The sequence below is a fragment of the Larus michahellis genome, chromosome 1, assembly GCF_964199755.1.
Source record: "Larus michahellis chromosome 1, bLarMic1.1, whole genome shotgun sequence".
NCBI lineage: Eukaryota > Metazoa > Chordata > Aves > Charadriiformes > Laridae > Larus > Larus michahellis.
In genome coordinates, this window is record NC_133896.1 from 46421763 (window position 1) to 46439803 (window position 18041).

The window sequence follows — 18041 nt, forward strand, 5'->3', positions numbered from 1 at the left end:
GCTAGAATACTTACAGCAATTCCAGTATAACTAAAGAGAGAGAGAGTTCACAGTCTTAGGCCATTGCTTTGAATTTAACTCTGCCTAAGCAGGAATTCCGTAAGAGACTTTTTTCCTTCTAATATTTAAAAGCAGATTGAAATTCATCTGAGTAAGTAGATGTCAACATTGTCTTTTAATGGTTCCATAGAAATTAGCATTCTATCACCTTCATCTCCTCTGAAATGAGCTTCACTCGTCTTGTACTTACTGAAGCTGCATATGAAATCTTCCAGGATTTATTTTTGGTATTATTATTTCTGTTCTTTCTTTTGAATTTCCAGGTCCTCAGTGTTATAAATACAACTGTTTCCTTTTTAGCTTTCTGATCTAAAATAGTTGAAGGTATGCTAACTACAATAAAATAATTTTTTTAGTGATACAGATTCCTACCCACTAGAAAATAAGTAGCCAGCATCCACTTAAAAGTGTGAACTATAAGGTGTAAAAAAGCAATTTTACGTGTTATATCCATTTACTACTACACGTCTGACTTCAAAGCAAAACTTTTAAGTTATGACAAAAAGCCAAGCAACAACAACATCTAAAGATTCTAGATAGAAATAAATTATAAGCTATTAACAAATAAGCTGATAGCTTTTATGCTAAGATTTCAGCATCATCCTAAACATCTTCTATGTCCTGTTGAGCTCTTCTGTGGTAATGATCTTATCAGTTGCAGATAATGCTAAGGTACTGATGGATTTTATAGAAGCAAATGGCCTGTCAGAGTACGCTGTCTGCTTCCATATGCTATCAAACTCCATTGTCTTAGGCCTGAGGTTCACAAATGCAAGGTGTTAAATCAGCCTCCATTCAGACAGTTTTGGAATTGCTCTTTAATATAGCTAATATAGTTAAGACGTCTGCTGTATTGGAACTTGGATTAGACAGCCACGAAGAGCTTGGATTCTTAACATCCTCAGGTGTGGGAATTTATTCTTTTTCATTTTCCATCTAAAGTATTTGTCGTCTTCTAGTCGAACAGTGATGGGATTCATTTGGTTGATTACAGAAGTCCACATCTGAGCTAGTCATCTGCATTCCTTTGTGGAAAGAAATAGCCACCTTAAATGCTATTAATTTCCTCCTAAAATGTAATTCAAAAACAAGCTACTTGAATCTCACTGTAAAAGCACTTAGAGTTCTCCATTGCCTCGACACAAAACCTGGAGTGACTGGATGAAGTACAGATAAACTGTAGATATGTAGAAGTAACTGAGAAGTATCTTACCTCATATGTCTGGCCACATACCTTCTCAGTAGTGAGAAAAATATGGAAAATTCTAGCAAGTGCACTGAATTCTGTGGTTTGTATTACAATGAAGAGCTTAAAGTAGCATAACCTTATCATAGGGAGTGATTCAGGCAATGCCTATATTGCAGTAGACCAGTCCCACCAACTAACGGCCTTAAGGCCTGTCTTGCCCTAATCCACTACAGTTATGTATGCTTGTTTATGTAGTTAAATAAAGTTGTGGCCTGTATTTTAACAATACCAAATGTAGGCTGCGTCTGCTTCAACTATTTTTACTCTACAGTAAGATAATACAAAAAACTGTGGGCAAGAAACCAGAAATTTTGCAGCCAAGTAGAGCTGGCATAATGTCAGAAATATTCCTGTTTATCATGGGTGCATAAAATTCTATAGAAATTCTAATTAAAAATTAAGCATCTATGACTCATAACAATCCTAGCTTCCTAAAGATGTCTTGGCACAGCAGTACAGAATTTCTTGCTTAACTTTGAATTTTCTTCCTTCTGTGGATTTTTTATTAGCATCTAAAAGCTAACTTCTTTTTCTTTTAAGATGGCAGGAAGCCTTGTCTTGCTTTCAGCTTGTCTCTCTTACACTGGTGTATTACTTCTTGTTTAACCATTTCCTCTCCAAAGGAAAGCTCTCTTGTCAGTGACTGCCAGCATGAGTTGGTAATTCTTGCTGCCACATAGTTAAAAAAAAAAAAAAAAAAAAAGGTAAAAAACAGCTGGAGTGGGCCTTGACTCCTAGAAACAGTACAAAATAATAAAGATATTTCAGAGAGGTCAGCAAATATTTTCTAGTTTAGAATTTAAGACAGCAATGCAATACTAATTTAAAAAAAAAAAAAACAACAAAAAAAAAACCCCAAAAGATGTAAAACAAACAAACAAAAAAACCAGTCCACCCCCCTCAAAACCCACAACCCCAAACTGGATGATCTGACTATACAACATTGATTTGTTGAATTAACAACAGTCGGAATAAAAATCTGGGGGATTTTATTATTCCTTGTTACACATTACATAAATGACCACTAACCCATAATTTCTTAGTAGCAGAAAGCAAGCTACTTTTGTTGTTGTTGCATATTCCGTGTAGCATTATCATCTGGGAACTCCGGCCATGGAGTTCTAATTGCTGTTCAATTACGGAACAAAATGTGGTCTTTCTTCCAAATTAATTTACAAATTGAGTTATCTTATAGATAAGCATCTGTCACTCTGTGTTACTTTGATTTATCAACTCTTTAAAGTTGGCACAGATATGTTTATGTTTTTCTAATTACAGATATTGCACAACAAAAATGAATAGCAAATATTTAATTTTTTCAGTTTCGCATATTATCAAGAAGTTGTTTAGCAAATGTGGTGCCAGATCAGGCAGTAACTATTCCTTCCATATTGTTTCTATAACATTTCTTGTGTTTGTCCAACTTATCTTCTATATTTGGAGTCAGCCAAGCAATGTGCATTAAATTACCTCCCTGGTTCCCAGATTGCCAGCACAGATCATCATCTAATAAGACACATTTAAATGAATGTGCCAGAATCCAGGAAGATATTTGTATGATTTTGAACTATTGGACTCTTTCACAGTTCTCTGTGTGAAATCTAAAACATTTGATTGCTTGTCATCAAAGCATACACGAAGTTCATTTCCCTAGCTCACTCAGAGACTGAAAAGCACTAGTATTATAAAGTAATCTAGGTAATATTGCCTACATTTGGGACTAGATAAAGAAAAGAACTCATTTTTAATAACAAAATTGCTGTAGGCAATGGTTGAGGTGATCCAGGTAGGTACAAATTCAAGTAGTCTGGCACTGTGTTAAATCCCTCTAGATTATTTAAATTATTTTGCAAAGACTCAAAGATAAATCTTCTGATAGAAATCTCTTAGAAGAACAATTTCCATCATTTCCCTTGCTTCCCAGTTCATGGACCTTTTTTACTGCTGATATCATTGTGCGCAAATAAATGCTTGAAAAATCTAGGTTGGCACTTATATTTTCATGTGACTTCACCCAAAAGTCCTTGGTATAGTTTAACTTTGGACTGGTTGGAGTTGTCATAGAATTGTGTGGGAGGCTGGATTAAGGAAGGATGACATTTTTAAAACATTTTGGAACAATTTCAATTGACCCACATAAGAAAAAAGTGTGTTATTTCAGGAATTATTTTCAGTTAATCAAAAATAGTTTGGAAATCCTCAATTGTATTTTGTCTTGAGAGATTTTAATCAATTTTGTTACTTTGTCCTTGATCTTCCATTGAAGAAATAGGTTGGTTTTGTAACCAGCATAAAGCTAGAAGAAGTTAGAAGTCTTTTTATCAACAGTGTATCATATCAACACTGAATGCTGGATGTTGGAAAAGTTGTAATAACAAAAAAATTTACAAGTATAGAAAGCACAACAGTAATTCATACTTTACTTAAAATATTTTTTGTAACTTATTTTTTGTTACTTAAAATTTCACAGAGAACTTTTAAAATATAAAGTATTACTATTTCAAGATATTTTTAGCACAGATCTTTCTGTGAGCTACTGCCCCAAACATTTGCTACCCTGAAGAATACAAATTTATTTTTGAGTTGGGACACATGCCAGAACAGGCCTACTATGTCCATCTATGCACAGTGAAAATATCTACAAATGTGGTAATCCAGTTTGTAAATAAAGATCCCATTATTAGAATCATTCTAATAATCTACCTTTAAAATGAATGAAGCTAATAATTATTTATTATTCTTCTTGGGTTGTTTCATAGAATTTATACTTTAGTTAGTAAAAGTGGGTTAAAATTACTTTAAATCTGACATCCTCTGGGTTAATCTGGAAACTATAATCATCATATAACAACATGAGAGAGGTTCTTCTGGACAATTTGAGATAACAAGGTGTAAGGTATTGCTGATTCTGCCTTGAGAAGAAGACATGGCCTAAATTACTTCCATCCATATTTTCTATTTCCTTTGTTACTCAAGTTTGCCGCTTTGTGAGAGATTAGCACCATTAATAACATTCTGTCAACCAAATGCTGCTGCTGTGTGGGCTGACCAAGAATACCATCACATTTTGATCTGTTTCGCTAATGCGTTAACTCTTAAAATATCCACAGCTCATTAGAGATCTTCTCAGGGCTTATAAGGCAAAGATAGAGTATGTCTGCGTCATCTTGCTTGTGTCGAGAGAGCATTCTCTGAGAAAAAGTGGAGCTCTAAGGATCCCTTTATATTCCATTACTTTGTAACTGAAGCATCTACTACAAATATAAAGGTCTAGTCAAAATCAACTTTATAAATTGCTGTTAAACTTCATAAGAAATTCCCGACTGACTTAACAGGGCATTCTGATCCTTTATTTCCATAAATAAGGAAACGAAAAAAAAAAAGCTACTTACTTTGCTGCAATATTATAAATGCTTTTATAAACTCTCTCAATAAACACCAGCAAGGTCATGTAACAAGCTCAAAATAAAGTATCAGACATAATTAGTTATGTAAATTTATTCTGTCTGAATTCTCTTCGAGTCTTTCCATCTCCTCAGTTTTCCTGCTCTATCCGTTCTGGCCGTGTCTCACGTATTCATTTTTGCTCCACTTACATTCTTTCTGAAAATGTAGATCCTTTCCTTGACATATCTACTGTCTTGCTAAGTTCTATTGCTTTTCTCCCTCTTTATTTTTATTAATTTCTACTCTTTTCTGATAGTTTGTAGTCAACTTTGTGGACAATCCTCTTCTCCCTCATGGTTTCTCAGATGTTCCTGAGAGAGTATTTGTCTGCTCGTGCTATTTTCTTCTTCTTTTAACATGTGAAACATATTTCTTTGATTTTTCCTTTGGCTTTCTGTTACTCATCACACTCAGTGTCATACCTACAAAACCCTATATGCTTTTGCTCATCATTATATAGTTGCTTTTGTTTCTACATTCTTCTCAGTCCTTTTTTGTTTTTTTAATAACTGACTGGTTTATTCATCACCATGCACAGAATTTTCACATTCTTTCTAACCCGCTGTCTCCCTTAAATTCTTACTTTCCTCTTATGTCAAGCAATCAATTCTTCCTTCATATAAGAAATAATGCATGAAAATCACCTTTCCTGACTTGTGTGGTTTTTGCATTAGTTTAGCTAATTTTAATTAATCAGTTTTTAATATATTTAATTAATTTTAATTATTTAGTTAAACTTTTTTTCTAGTCTAGGAACATATATTATCTAGCTTTATAGACAGTTCTGTGTTCATCTTTGCTTCTTTGCAAAGTTTTTAAAATAATAGTTATGAAACTAATCAAGATTTCATACTGTGGCATATGGATGAGTCTATAGATTTTTGGAGTATTTTTTATTTCAATAGGGATGGAACACGGAAGAAGGTTAGTTAATTATCTGCAAAGGTTAGCCTCAAAAAATAAACTGCCTCCTGTTAAAACTTTTAGGTGTAAATGATTTAGACTGCTGAATAATTATGAACCAAATCTTTTAGGAGCAATGCATGGCATATATTCTGTTAATATTTCTGCTCTAATTTTAAGCTTTAAAAACACTTGTTTTTTAATATTTTCTGCAAGTATATGCTTTAGAATTTATTTTTAATTTGGAGATGAGCTAGCTGAAAGATCAACAGTTTTAAAATCCTGCAAAATAGTGACCTTGGTTCTCAGTAACACATGTATTTATGTTGCTTTATTTTAGAAAGTGTAATCCTTTGTGAATATAAAACCTACTTTTAAAAGTATTTTCATTTATTAAGTGGCTAAAAGGTGAAAAACTGCTTGAAGGAATGATTGAGCCAGGTCTGACCTTTGATTTTAACTTGTTCTTTTCGTCTAGACCCAGCTGTGCGCCTGGCGTTGTTCAAAAACAATGAAAATAAACATCTCCATTTGAAACCACCAAGGAAGACACAGCCTATAAATGCTGGTTACTTTGAAGGTATGAACAAGTATTTCACTTTATCTCTATGCATATAAGCGTATATATCTTCTAATGTCTTTTAAGCAAGCCTCCTTGAAATGTAAAAAAATATGCACAAATAGAAGGCAGGAGTTGAAAGTTCTTATCTGTTTCTGAGTATCTCAAGTTACAGCAGTGAAACATTTCAATTTAAATTCATTGGGGGGGGCACTCCTAGAGATTAATTCATAAAGAACTGGTGCCTAATTTATTTATTTGTTACTATTATTAAATCTTCATCATAAAAATAATCATCATAAAAACATCAAAGCATTTCACAGAGGTATAAAACACAGAGCACTAGAATAAAATTTTATAAATTAAATATCACTCAAATTCTTCACTTGTCACCTTTTCTCAAGCTAGCCATTAATTTTTGATGATTGTTAAAATGTTTTTAGGAAGGTAATTTCATAAATATTCCCTAAAAAACAATCATTCAGCAGAAGACAAGGAAAGAGTCTTCATCATGTAAATATAAAATTGTCTTTTCAAAAGTATTTAAAGGTTAGTTAATTATCTGCAAGTTTAGCCTCAAAAAATAAACTGCCTCCTGTTAAAACTTTTAGGTGTAAATGACTTGAAATTCATGTTAAAACTCTCCTTGGTTTCAGTACAATTAGAATAAGGCCAAGTCTACTTTAAATACCCTTGTTGGAAGAAGCTAAGCATCTCCAGAGGCATTGTTGTTAGACTGTTTTGATTCCTTTTGCAACTCAATAGTGTGCTTAGAAAGTTGTCACCTCTGTCTTTTTATTTTTCTCAAAGACATAGCCATATGCTATCTGATTTGGTCCCAATCCCACAAAGTAAAATAAAAATAACACTACTATATTAAAATTCACTGAGTGAGGATGGAAATTAGAACCCTTCTGAGACAGGTGTGCAATCAATCTGAGTATACCTGAACTGCAATTCAGTCAATTGATCTAGCTTAAATTAAAAGTTCCAATTTACCTCACATTCATGAACCTGTGGTCAAATTTGGTTGGAAACAATTCTCGGTAAATTCTGAAGAGGAAAAATGTTTGTGCAATTATTTGCCTTGGATCCAAGCTTGAATTTACTTAGAATATAGAGAGTCTGTATATACTGTGCCTGACTCAGCGTTCCCGATGTTTCATATGCTTATATGCCGGAATGTGTCATATGCTGAAGAAATAGGACATGCAGACTGCCTGCAAAACACTGGATGCCCAGAGCCTACAAGCAGTAGTGTGAATGTTCAAAGCCATGTCAAAGAGATAAGCTTAATCCCAGGCTCAGTACCCTGAAGTCAGTGTAGGTTTAGCGTAGCTTTCCTGCCACTGGTTTATCTGTTCCTGCCTGGAGACATTTCCCTTCGTTTTGGAAAGCCAATATATGTGTTCTAAATATTACTGAAATTACTTTTTGAATACATGGAGAGAAGGCACCATAGCAGATTAGCTATCAAAAGACAGGCACTATAGTGGCACTCTTGTTTACCTTTCATTTCAAGGACCATTGTACTCCTTTGGCCAGCTAATAAGATGAGATTTTTTTCAGCAATCTTTTATTGGGTGCTTACGTGCAATCTGCTGAGCCTTCAAGAAGACTAGCAATACTCTTCTGCTTGACCAGAGTATAAAATTATCCTTCTACCTGCGGCACTGCTACTTCAGATGGTACGGGCAGAAAGCACAAGGTTATGCATTAGAAGCCAGAGCGCAGCACAGAGCATTTATTTATGTGTATGTGACAGAACTAAGAGTTGCTAAATTTAGAATTTGATAACGCTTTGCATGTTATCTACTACAAAGCGAAGCACCTGCATGATAATTTCACAGAGTTGTCTTATCAGTCACTTCTTCCCTCATCCACAGAAAAGCTTATTTCCCATTTCCCCTCTCTCACCTTTTGACCATTTCTTCCACTTTTGCCTGGAATAGATTTCTTTGGGTCTGTTCTGCGATGGGAGTTCTTTCTGTAACAAGAAGGTGGAATGTTTTCACTCTGTATCCATAAATCTTGTGGACACTGTATTTTAAGTCAAGAGAGAACCCAGTCCATTGTTTGGTGGAAATAAACTTCCTCCATTCAAGCCCTTCTACCTTCACAGGCTGGTAGTCAGTGCTGTGGTAGAAAACTTAACTCCAATCCATCTCCTTCATAAACTATTAACTAAATCTTAAAAAGAAAAAAAAAAAAAAAAAAGGCACATTCTAAATATTCCTGCTTTATTTCTTTAAATTGGGAAATGGGGGGAGAAACCATAGCATCGACAGCCAAGTACACATGTGTTATCTGTTAAATAACAGAATCACTACTTTTGAAAGGGGATGCCCTCGGAAGTGAAACAATTAGAACAGTTTTAGATTTTCAAACTGGAACACATCATGGTAGCGAATATTTAAGAGGTAATCTAGTTAAACTGTATGATGAATGTCTTTCGTCTTCATTGTGTCTTTAGTTTCTGTTTAAAAATACAAATAAGGCAAAAAGGAATAAAAAAAATTAGAGGTATAAAAATAAAGAGTGAAAAGGAATGAGCTTGATGTCTGATGCTTGTGTGTTTCTGAGATAAAGGTTGTATTCGGTCATAGTTTGCCTTCTTGTCTAAGCTACTGCATCATATTGACAGTTGTATCATGCGGCAAAGTTATTGTGCATATCTTTAATCCCGTATCTCTAATTTGACATACACATTGCAGAAAAACACATTTGAGTGTACATCATAATTTTTTACTAAATTTTAGAAGAGTCATCATGTTTTACTCACTGATGTTATAAAAATCCCCACAGGGCACCATCATTTCACAATTGTATCACAGTAGCACACAGAAGTTAGTCAGAGACAAACCCCTTTGTGTTACACGGTTCATCAACAGCACGAGGAAACATTGTTCTCTCAGACGGGAATTTACCATTTAAAAATACAAGCAACATGTGAAGGCATGAACCATGGGAATGTAATTAAAAGTTAGTGTATATTTGTGTGTCTATATATGTGTATGTGTCAATACATATATATACAATACATGTGTGTATGCGCACACGAATATATGTGCATATACCGTGAGTATGCCGTGAGTAGTTTTACTGTGAGTAAAAGCATAGCAATTATGCTTTTTTATTTGTATATTTTGAAAGGAAAGTAAATTATGAACAATTACTCTCTGATGTAATTTGTGGTATCAACATGCATTTTGTAATCCTAATGCTTTCTGTCTAGATGCTGTTTCAGTTTCTTTAAAATTAATTTCATGCATGTGGTCATTGTATAATACAGATTCATTTAAACTATTATTTAAATAAATAATAGTTTTGAATCATAATTATATGTTGTGACATTAACTTCAGTAGGTTATAAAGTAAACTACAGAATATGCAACTGTAAATACGTGTTTACTGCTTCTCTTAAGAAACTACAGCCTGATCAAAAGCCTGAGACAGATGAGAGCCTGACTTGATGTACTTTCCCTTCTGACGATTTACTGGACATTTCCTGGGATTATGTATATTACACTGCTTTTTTTGGTGTGATAGGGTTATGCTTCCAGTATGGTTGTTGACTTCCAGTTAGTGCCAGTTAGTTGATAGACAAAATATGCCTGCGTACTGTTTGATCGAACATTCTTGGAGGGGTTTTTGTGTTTTGTAGATGGTGACATTTCAAAGATCTCAAAATTTTGGAAACTTTACAAGGAACATAGATAATTTTCATCATTTCCTATTTTGCAGCAAAGCATATTTTTAGAAAGCTTTGTGACTGCTTCTCCTCTTGTTGCCTGGAGGCTATTTCAGTCATTGATTTTACATAAAATAGTCTTGGCTATTATGGATCAAGTAGATGAGGAATTGAAGGAAGAATCTGTCCTTGACTCCTTCTCTTTTCTTGGGAAGTTTCAGTTAGTCCTGGCTGAATGTACATCCCTGCCAGCTGTGGGTCTGTAATTACAGGGTCTGTAATTTCATTTACACAGAGGAAGGATAACTACTTTTCCAACCAACAGCGTGGGTGCTTTGTCCCAGTACAGCAGCTCAAAACTAAAGAAGGGGCCCCGAGGCCTAGCACGTTGTTTTGCTACAAGCTTTGGGAATAGCACGTATCTTTTGAGGTCCTCTTTAATCCATCTACCGTAACAATTTTGGTGGGTTATACCAATAATTTCTGTTCAGTTGAGTGGGAAGCTGGATTCCAATCTGTAGAGCAATTTAGAACAATGCAGTAGATCAGCTGAGAATCCAATCAAACTGTCCAAATATTATGTTGATATGATTCGGTTAGTTTCACAGAATTTCATAGACTATGTTCTAATTGATTATGTAGATCAGGTAATTTATTGGAACATAAGAAACATTTATTTCCGGTTATATCCGTATCCATCAGTGGCACATCTATACCATACACTTCAAAGAAGTGGAAACAATACAACTTGACTTCACCCAGGAATGTGTGCAACATCTAATGCCAGGAAGTTTAACTGTTTTAAAAATGCATTGAACTATGTTGTCAAGATGTGTTTACTGTAGTTTGGGAACCTGTAGTTCTAATTGGCAGTACTGTATTTCCTGTCATTTTATGCTCATTGGCGACTAAGGAAAATGTAACGGGTATAATGTTAAGACAGATTTCACCAATACGAATTTGATAATGAACAGATTATGCTTTCTCAGGTGGCTTTTAATTATGGAAATATTTATTCATTTCTCTTTAAATTGTCGGTAGAAATAACATTTATTTTTCATATTGGAACAAGAGGTGAAATGATCTTGTGATTATGTCGTATGATTGGAAGATAAATATTAAGGATCCATTTAAAGTCGTCTATTTTCCAGCTTTCTGATAGTTCACAATTATGAAACACCTTGTAGTCTCAAGTGAAAAATGTTGCAAAACATTCTTATAGATTATTATTACTAGTGCTAATTAAAAATGTGAACTTGAGACTTTGGAAAGTGGTAATTCAAGGTTACCTTTGAGTTAATTGTGTGAGCTCATTAAAATATTGTTACATAATGATCAACATAGTTTCTTAGATTTTTCTATATTACGTAATACGAATACATTGAAGAAAAAGTATATGTGGTAATTAAATAGAATTTATGTTGATTCAAATCACTGATGTTTTTAAATATCTGCATTAGAGTTAAGAGAAGGTACTGAGAGTGGAATGCAAATATTCGTCTTTTTCTGTGCTTTAAATATTTTGTTATGTAAGAGCATTTAAAAAGACATTGAACTGTAGCTAATGATTTGTGTTAGCTGGCTTTATCTTTTAGAAATTAGCTATTTTCAATGGAAAAACATAAATGGCATCAACCCCCTGGAAGAGCATTGTTTGTAAACATCCATTTCTAAATTAAGTCATCTTTTATTGAGCTGTGATCTGAAAAGGATTAATAACCATGTTCTAAATATGGCCTTGTTGCAATTCTACCAGCTCAATTGGCATGTTTACAGTAAAACGCAATTATTACATATCTCCCAGGCTTTAAATTTGTATGCCACATTAGGGAAGCAGTTTCTAAACCATACAGCACTGACAAAAATGACAGAATAACACATTTCCAGAGAATATGAGATCTGTCCTGAAATGTGATGAAAATGCATTACAGAAACCTGTAGTGTGGAAGGGGATCTATCTTTTAAAATCAGAATTCTATGGCTTTGTTTCTTATTATTTAGTTTGAGCTCACACAACAGAACTCTCGCATTGAAATATTTTCTCATTTTAAGGAATTAATGGCTCTCCACCAGCCCTTTAACATGTAAAATGAGTAGGTTACTTGTGTCCAGTACATCCAAAAAGAGCCAGGATAAAATAAACATAAGGAGTTGGATATCTTGGAAAAAATCTGTCATGGGTTTGGGTTAATCATCTCCAGAAGAAATTCAACTTGATGCCTGAAATGTAAGACTTCTTGGAGAAAGCAGTAAAGCCTGAGGCAGTGTTGATCTGAAGGAGTGCTCTCCATGGGTCAGAGCTGCTCTGCTGGCAGAGTGCAAACCCAGTTCACAACAGCGGTACGCTGAAAAGTTGTAAAAGACTGCAGGGGCCTTACAGTGCACGCACTCAAGCTTCAGTTACATAGTTCTAGTGGCCCAGTTTCTTATTATAAAATAAAACTAAAAAATAAAATCTGTGCCTAATTTTCCAGCCTCCTGTCCATCAGTGATAGTGTAGGATTTTTTCAGTCTTTGCAGAATGAAGCAATCCTGAAATTATGCTATATGTTTAAAAATAAGTATGTAAAACATCATTTATGTGCATTTAGGTGGATTTATGCAGTGTGTTTTAGTATCTGAATATTTATAAATGATCCAGGCATTTGACATTTTTAGTGATATTCTTGTTTTTCACATTCAATTAAAAAAAAAAAAAAGATTTCCTATTTGTCTGAAGTTTCCGAACAGGAGGTATTTGCCATAGGTACATGCCAACTTAATATTATGAATTCTTACTGTGGTGCCAATCTTTAGGGTTCCTGTATTCACATGTTATAGGTTTCTGACCACATATTTCACCTGCCTGTGTATTATCTCTTTGTTCATGTCTCCACTCTTTTGCAGACTGTTGTAATTTGTGGTGGCTTATTAGTGCATCAAACTTAAATGTGGTTTCTGAGCTAGAAAGAGTGTTTCTTTGTTCCAACAGGCTTCCAAAACTTGGATTTTATACAATGTGTAGGCTATCACCTGTGCTTTTGTAGCATAGTAGTTTACCACTCTTTAACCTAGAAGGAACTGCACATAAGAAAAAAAATAAGTCTTAGAGCTTTTTGCTGATAACTACCCAATGATGACTTCAGAGGAATGAGATTTCACCCGAAACATCATCAGAGGTTGAAGACCAGTTTTTCTTATTGTTGAATAATGTAACACAATAGTTCAGATAGTTTTATTTGCACCTTCTGAGATTCTGCCTCTCTTTTTTCTTCTTTCTTTGACGTTTTATGTCCCAAAGCTAGGTAGTGTAGATATCTGCATCTCAGCCAATGTGTACGTAAATAAGTTGACTCCACGTTCACAGCTTTTAATACTACATAAGGCAATCATTTTGGATGAATAGACCCCTGAGTACCGAAGCATTTCAAATCCTTTTTCATTTGACCATTCAGTGACCTGATAACTATTTCCTGTCCCTAAGTAAGGTTGTGACCCAGGTCTTAGAGTGCAAAAGACAGATAATTTTAGCAACAAGTTAAATCCAAATGCATTTGGTTGGAGGGGGTAAGGGAGAATAGGTTTGGCTAAATTCCTCTAAAATAAAGTGTTACAGCACTTGGATTTAGTACATCTAGTTAAAAGTAATTGTTGAATTTGTTGCCATCTGTTTGGATGCCTGGGGACTGTAGTCAATATTGGGGTGGTTTGTTTATTTGTTTTGCTTATACTGAACATTACCCAATACTCTTTTTACACTTCAAAAAAACCAATTGTTAATGAAGGTCATTAAAAGTGCATTTTCAGATATAATCCAAGATTTCCAAAGTGAGTATTTTAAGCATCATATTGGTATGCAAATGGTATTTTAACATAGGCCAGAGAAAATGTATAGTCTGTGTCCATAAAAGTGTCATGAATCTTGCATTGCACAAATATTCATCTTGCAAAAGAATTTCCATTTGGTGTGGAGCTATGAACAAGGAGTATAATGTATTCTTAGAAATATTTTATAAGTGCAACTCTTGTTTCAGTTGGACAACATGATACATTTTAAATCACAATTAAATAAATGTTTCCTGTAGCTATACATTTTAATAGTAATGCCTCTGCATATTTTAAGTACTTTCAGAGGTGAATTAAAGGAAGGCCTTCACCCCAGCGCTTTTCATTGATTTGAAAATGTAATTGATTAAAATTGCTTATAAAAGAATTCTTTTTTTCCTATTCTGTAATGGGAACTATGATGTTACAGAGAATTAATACTATTCATGAGGTCAGAGATCTACAGCATTCCAAAAAGGCCATTTTCGTGTGTTTAATATCCAACACATAATTAAGTTTCTTTCTTTTTTATAAGTAATAATGTTTTTGAGATACATGATATATTTTGGTAAAGTACAATGTTTTTCAAGCAAAACATTAAAACAAGACTCTAAAATTGAAATCTAGATATTAAAAAAATTATGCTGCTCAATACTAACTCTTATAGCAAAGTCCTACACCTTTTACAAGTTTCATGTAATCTATAAAATAGTATGTATGGTAGACTTAGGTGATTTAGGTGATTTCACAAGGAATTGCAAGTAACTCAAATATTTTAATAAAAACGTACAATCATGCAGTGATAGCTATGTAACTTCTATGCAGTGTTATTTCTCTAATGCATAACTTCCAACTTCATAACTTTACAGTTCAATTCGTACCATATACAACACGGAAACATTTTAGCAGTTGTTTGAAATTCGTGGGTTTATGCTGTTTTGATGTATGCACTGCAGGTATTTTATCTGTCTTACGTGTATGAAAAAGGTAGAAATACTGAATTTTCCATATATGTAAATATATATATATACGTCTTTTCCTCATACTCCTAAGAAAGGCTGTATACAGAGGTACGATTTTTCAATAAAATTTAATTTACATGACATTCTAGAATAGGTCTTCCTTTGCAGGTTTATTGTCAGGTTAACTAAAACAACATGGTTATAATTTCATTAATTGCTGCATTTGTAGAATCTTGTAAATAACCCAGGTAGTGAGATGCAGAAATCCAAGTAGCCAGACAAAAGAAGAACTTCATTTCACTTTCACCATCATCATTAAACAAGCAGATTATTAATAACTTTAATTTTTTAGTGGTTTTTAAATGTATCGGGCTTACTAAGAAAGTGACTGTGGAAAGTAATTTCCCTAAAGCTCCTGTGTGCTTATTTTATCCTAATATGAAGCAAGCCTAGTAATTTTCCGTTTATGAAGAGACCAGGGATATCTCTTTTCAAAGATAGAATTTAACTTTTAAAAAGGGGGAATTTAAGCACTACCATGTATTTCAAAGTTAAATTTACTGAGAATTTGCTTTAGTAGCTGTTGTATATTTTGTAATTGAGAAATTAGTAGTGAATGTAAAAAGAAAGGAAGCTATGTGCTACTTAGGCAGAAAGTTCTGATTTAACCTACCAATGACCTGGCTTTGTTTGTTCAGATGACAGTTCTAAAAGTGTGCAGAGAATATTCCCTTTTAATACAGTTATTTGCCGCGAGCCGTGACCTCACTGCCTGTCAGGGAGCAGGTCTGAATTGGCCCTTTCTCTGATATCGTGACATTGCTTCTGTTGCCTCGATTGTGACCTCTGATTGCATGATACCCCTGAGAGTTCAATTTAATAAGCGTGACTCCTGACTCTTAGCCAGGTCTGCCTTCTTAGGTTTTGTCAGACTCTACTCGTAGTCTGGTCTACATATGCTAAAAGGGGGCATGGGCTGTCATCATACCATGTGAGTTGTGTGCACTGTATTCAAAATTCTCTTTCAAACATCTCTCATTTATTGCAAATGGAAATATTTATAAAAGCTAACTGGGAATAAATTTTAAAAGTTGCTGCTTCAACAGTTATGGCTGCTTGGGATTTTTGGGTTTTATACCTTCATACAAATAGTTACTAATATTTCACTATATTACTAAGCAAGCGAGTTATCCGTGCATCATACAAATTCCTTACTTTGAAATTTATTTCCCCTATGAGAGTGTTGTATATTTCTATGACTACCCATCAGCAATATGTTTGTTCATTATAGAAATAGTAGGGGTAAATCCCCTTTTTTCACTGTATAATTAATACAGTTGCACAAGGAGACAGTACTGATGAGCACCCAGAGCACTGTGAGATGTATTTATTCAGGAACAGGCAGGTGAAAGCTGAAGAATCTGTTTGGAATCCAGGAGAAGGTGAGTAGAATTAAGACTTTTTAAATATCATTGAAAATCAGATATCTTGGTTTCAGTGACTATTTTACTACATCATTGCATTCTTTTCTCCTGTTTTCCTCCTCTTCTAGCCAGAATCCTGAAGGAGAATCTGTTCAGAGACCTGGCTGCCTTGAGGATGATGATGCTATTCAGACATTTCTCCAGTTTTAGTGTCCCTTGATGCATTCACTGAACCAGAATATGAAGTTCAAAGATTTGAGAGAGTTTCAAGAACCGTGGTACAAGTTACAGACCAGTTTCTATATTTACTTACACGCATTTTTTCTGTTTGCATTGAAGATACATATACCTTTTTCTAGCCTCTGTGTCTCTAACATACTGCTTCTAATAAATGTATTTAGCTTTTCAGAAAAGCAGAAAAATCTTGCTGAATGAAATAATGATTTTTGCTCACTTTTGTAGTTAAATTAAAAAAAAATCTTTAACTGTTACCATTTAATATTTCTCTATTTCTTCAACTGTTTTACAGAATTCTGTTTGCCTTTTCACTCAGATTACTTTGTGTTAAAATTTTTATATCGTGTATGAAAAGCAAATTATATCTTTCTTATAAAACAAGTTCTCTGATATACAGCAAAAAGCGGGTATTTTATCATTACATTCAAACTTGGCAATGAAATGGTGTTCATTCTTCCTCATGACAGTGACTGTTACAGTGGAAGTAAAATCTTGGTTTGGCCAGTTAAATCATACTTAATTCATATACCAAAAAAATCATATTTCATCATATTCAAATTCCCATGTAAATTAATACAATTTTAATAGCCTAATTTACTCTATAAGGTTGTAAAACTCATAAAGCAATTGCCTGTTCCCGTCTTCTGGAATAAATAGTATAAAATGAGCTATTGAAATCCCTTAATCTCAAGTGGGAATTTGCTTACCTAATTGGAATTTTTGGGATTTCACTGCTTTTTGGATCAGACCTTAGGGCTCTGTAAATTCCTGTGCTATTTGCAGGAGCTTAGATAACTGGGTGCAAACAGGCAAGTTAAGAATGAATAATTGTTTTACCTGTTGTTAGGCAACAGGTAAAATAAACTATACTTTTAAGTTAATTAGTGATGGCTGTCTTTAAAGCTATTGCAAATATAAACAGAATGTGTGAGGCAAATTCACCTATTCAGAATCATCATGGTATTTAACTTATTCCCTCCTTTTCAAACAAATTTTCAAACAAATACACACATAGAAATATATATGTAGGATAGTGAGTTGGAGAGCTTCAAAGCAAATTTAGCTTTAGTAAAAAGAAACTAATTTAAACACACGTACTCTAAGAATAAAATATTTACAACCAAGCTTAAAGAAGATTCAGTTATGTTCAGTAATTGAACTGGGGTTTTGTTTTGTTTATTTTGTCATTAAAAAAAAGAATTTAAATCAAGTCTAAATAAAATTTTGTAGAAGAACAGGAGGAGTCAAAGCTAATTTATTCCTTTTTCAGCTCTGATTTCTTCATTCGGTGAGGTAAATCATTCAAACCTTCTCTGCATGGATAGAAAAAAATCTGTGCTATTGTAACTATAACTGATCCAAAATCAATTTAATTTAGTCAGTTCAGTTCCCCTGGGGTGAATACTCTCGTATATGTGTTGGTTTCCCTAAAATTATATACTGTGTTTCAATTATTGCATTTTTTCATGTGTTTACAAGCTGAAAATTTCAGTCCAATTAGTCAAGAAATGTATAAAAATACTAAGCTTTTAGAGCCATATGAATTAAGCCATAATTAAGAATTAACCTGGGGCAACTTACAGGCAAATTGTGGTTTTGTTTTGCTTTTTTTACCTGTCCTTCTTTACAAAAGGAATTCCCTTTTTTTAATAGATCTGTAAGAGACTGGAATTTCATATTGTTTATTTTCTTCCATGATGTTTCA

At 33.8% G+C, this 18041-nt stretch overlaps 1 protein-coding gene across 1 annotated transcript in view; it reads left to right on the top strand.

Annotated features, from left to right (window-relative positions):
* Positions 1-18041, top strand: part of LRRIQ1 (leucine rich repeats and IQ motif containing 1) — a 110028-nt gene that overhangs the window by 61240 nt on the left and 30747 nt on the right. The window contains exon 22 of the mRNA XM_074574473.1: positions 6138-6239. Coding sequence (XP_074430574.1) covers positions 6138-6239 — 102 coding nt within the window. The remainder of the gene's footprint in view (positions 1-6137; positions 6240-18041) is intronic.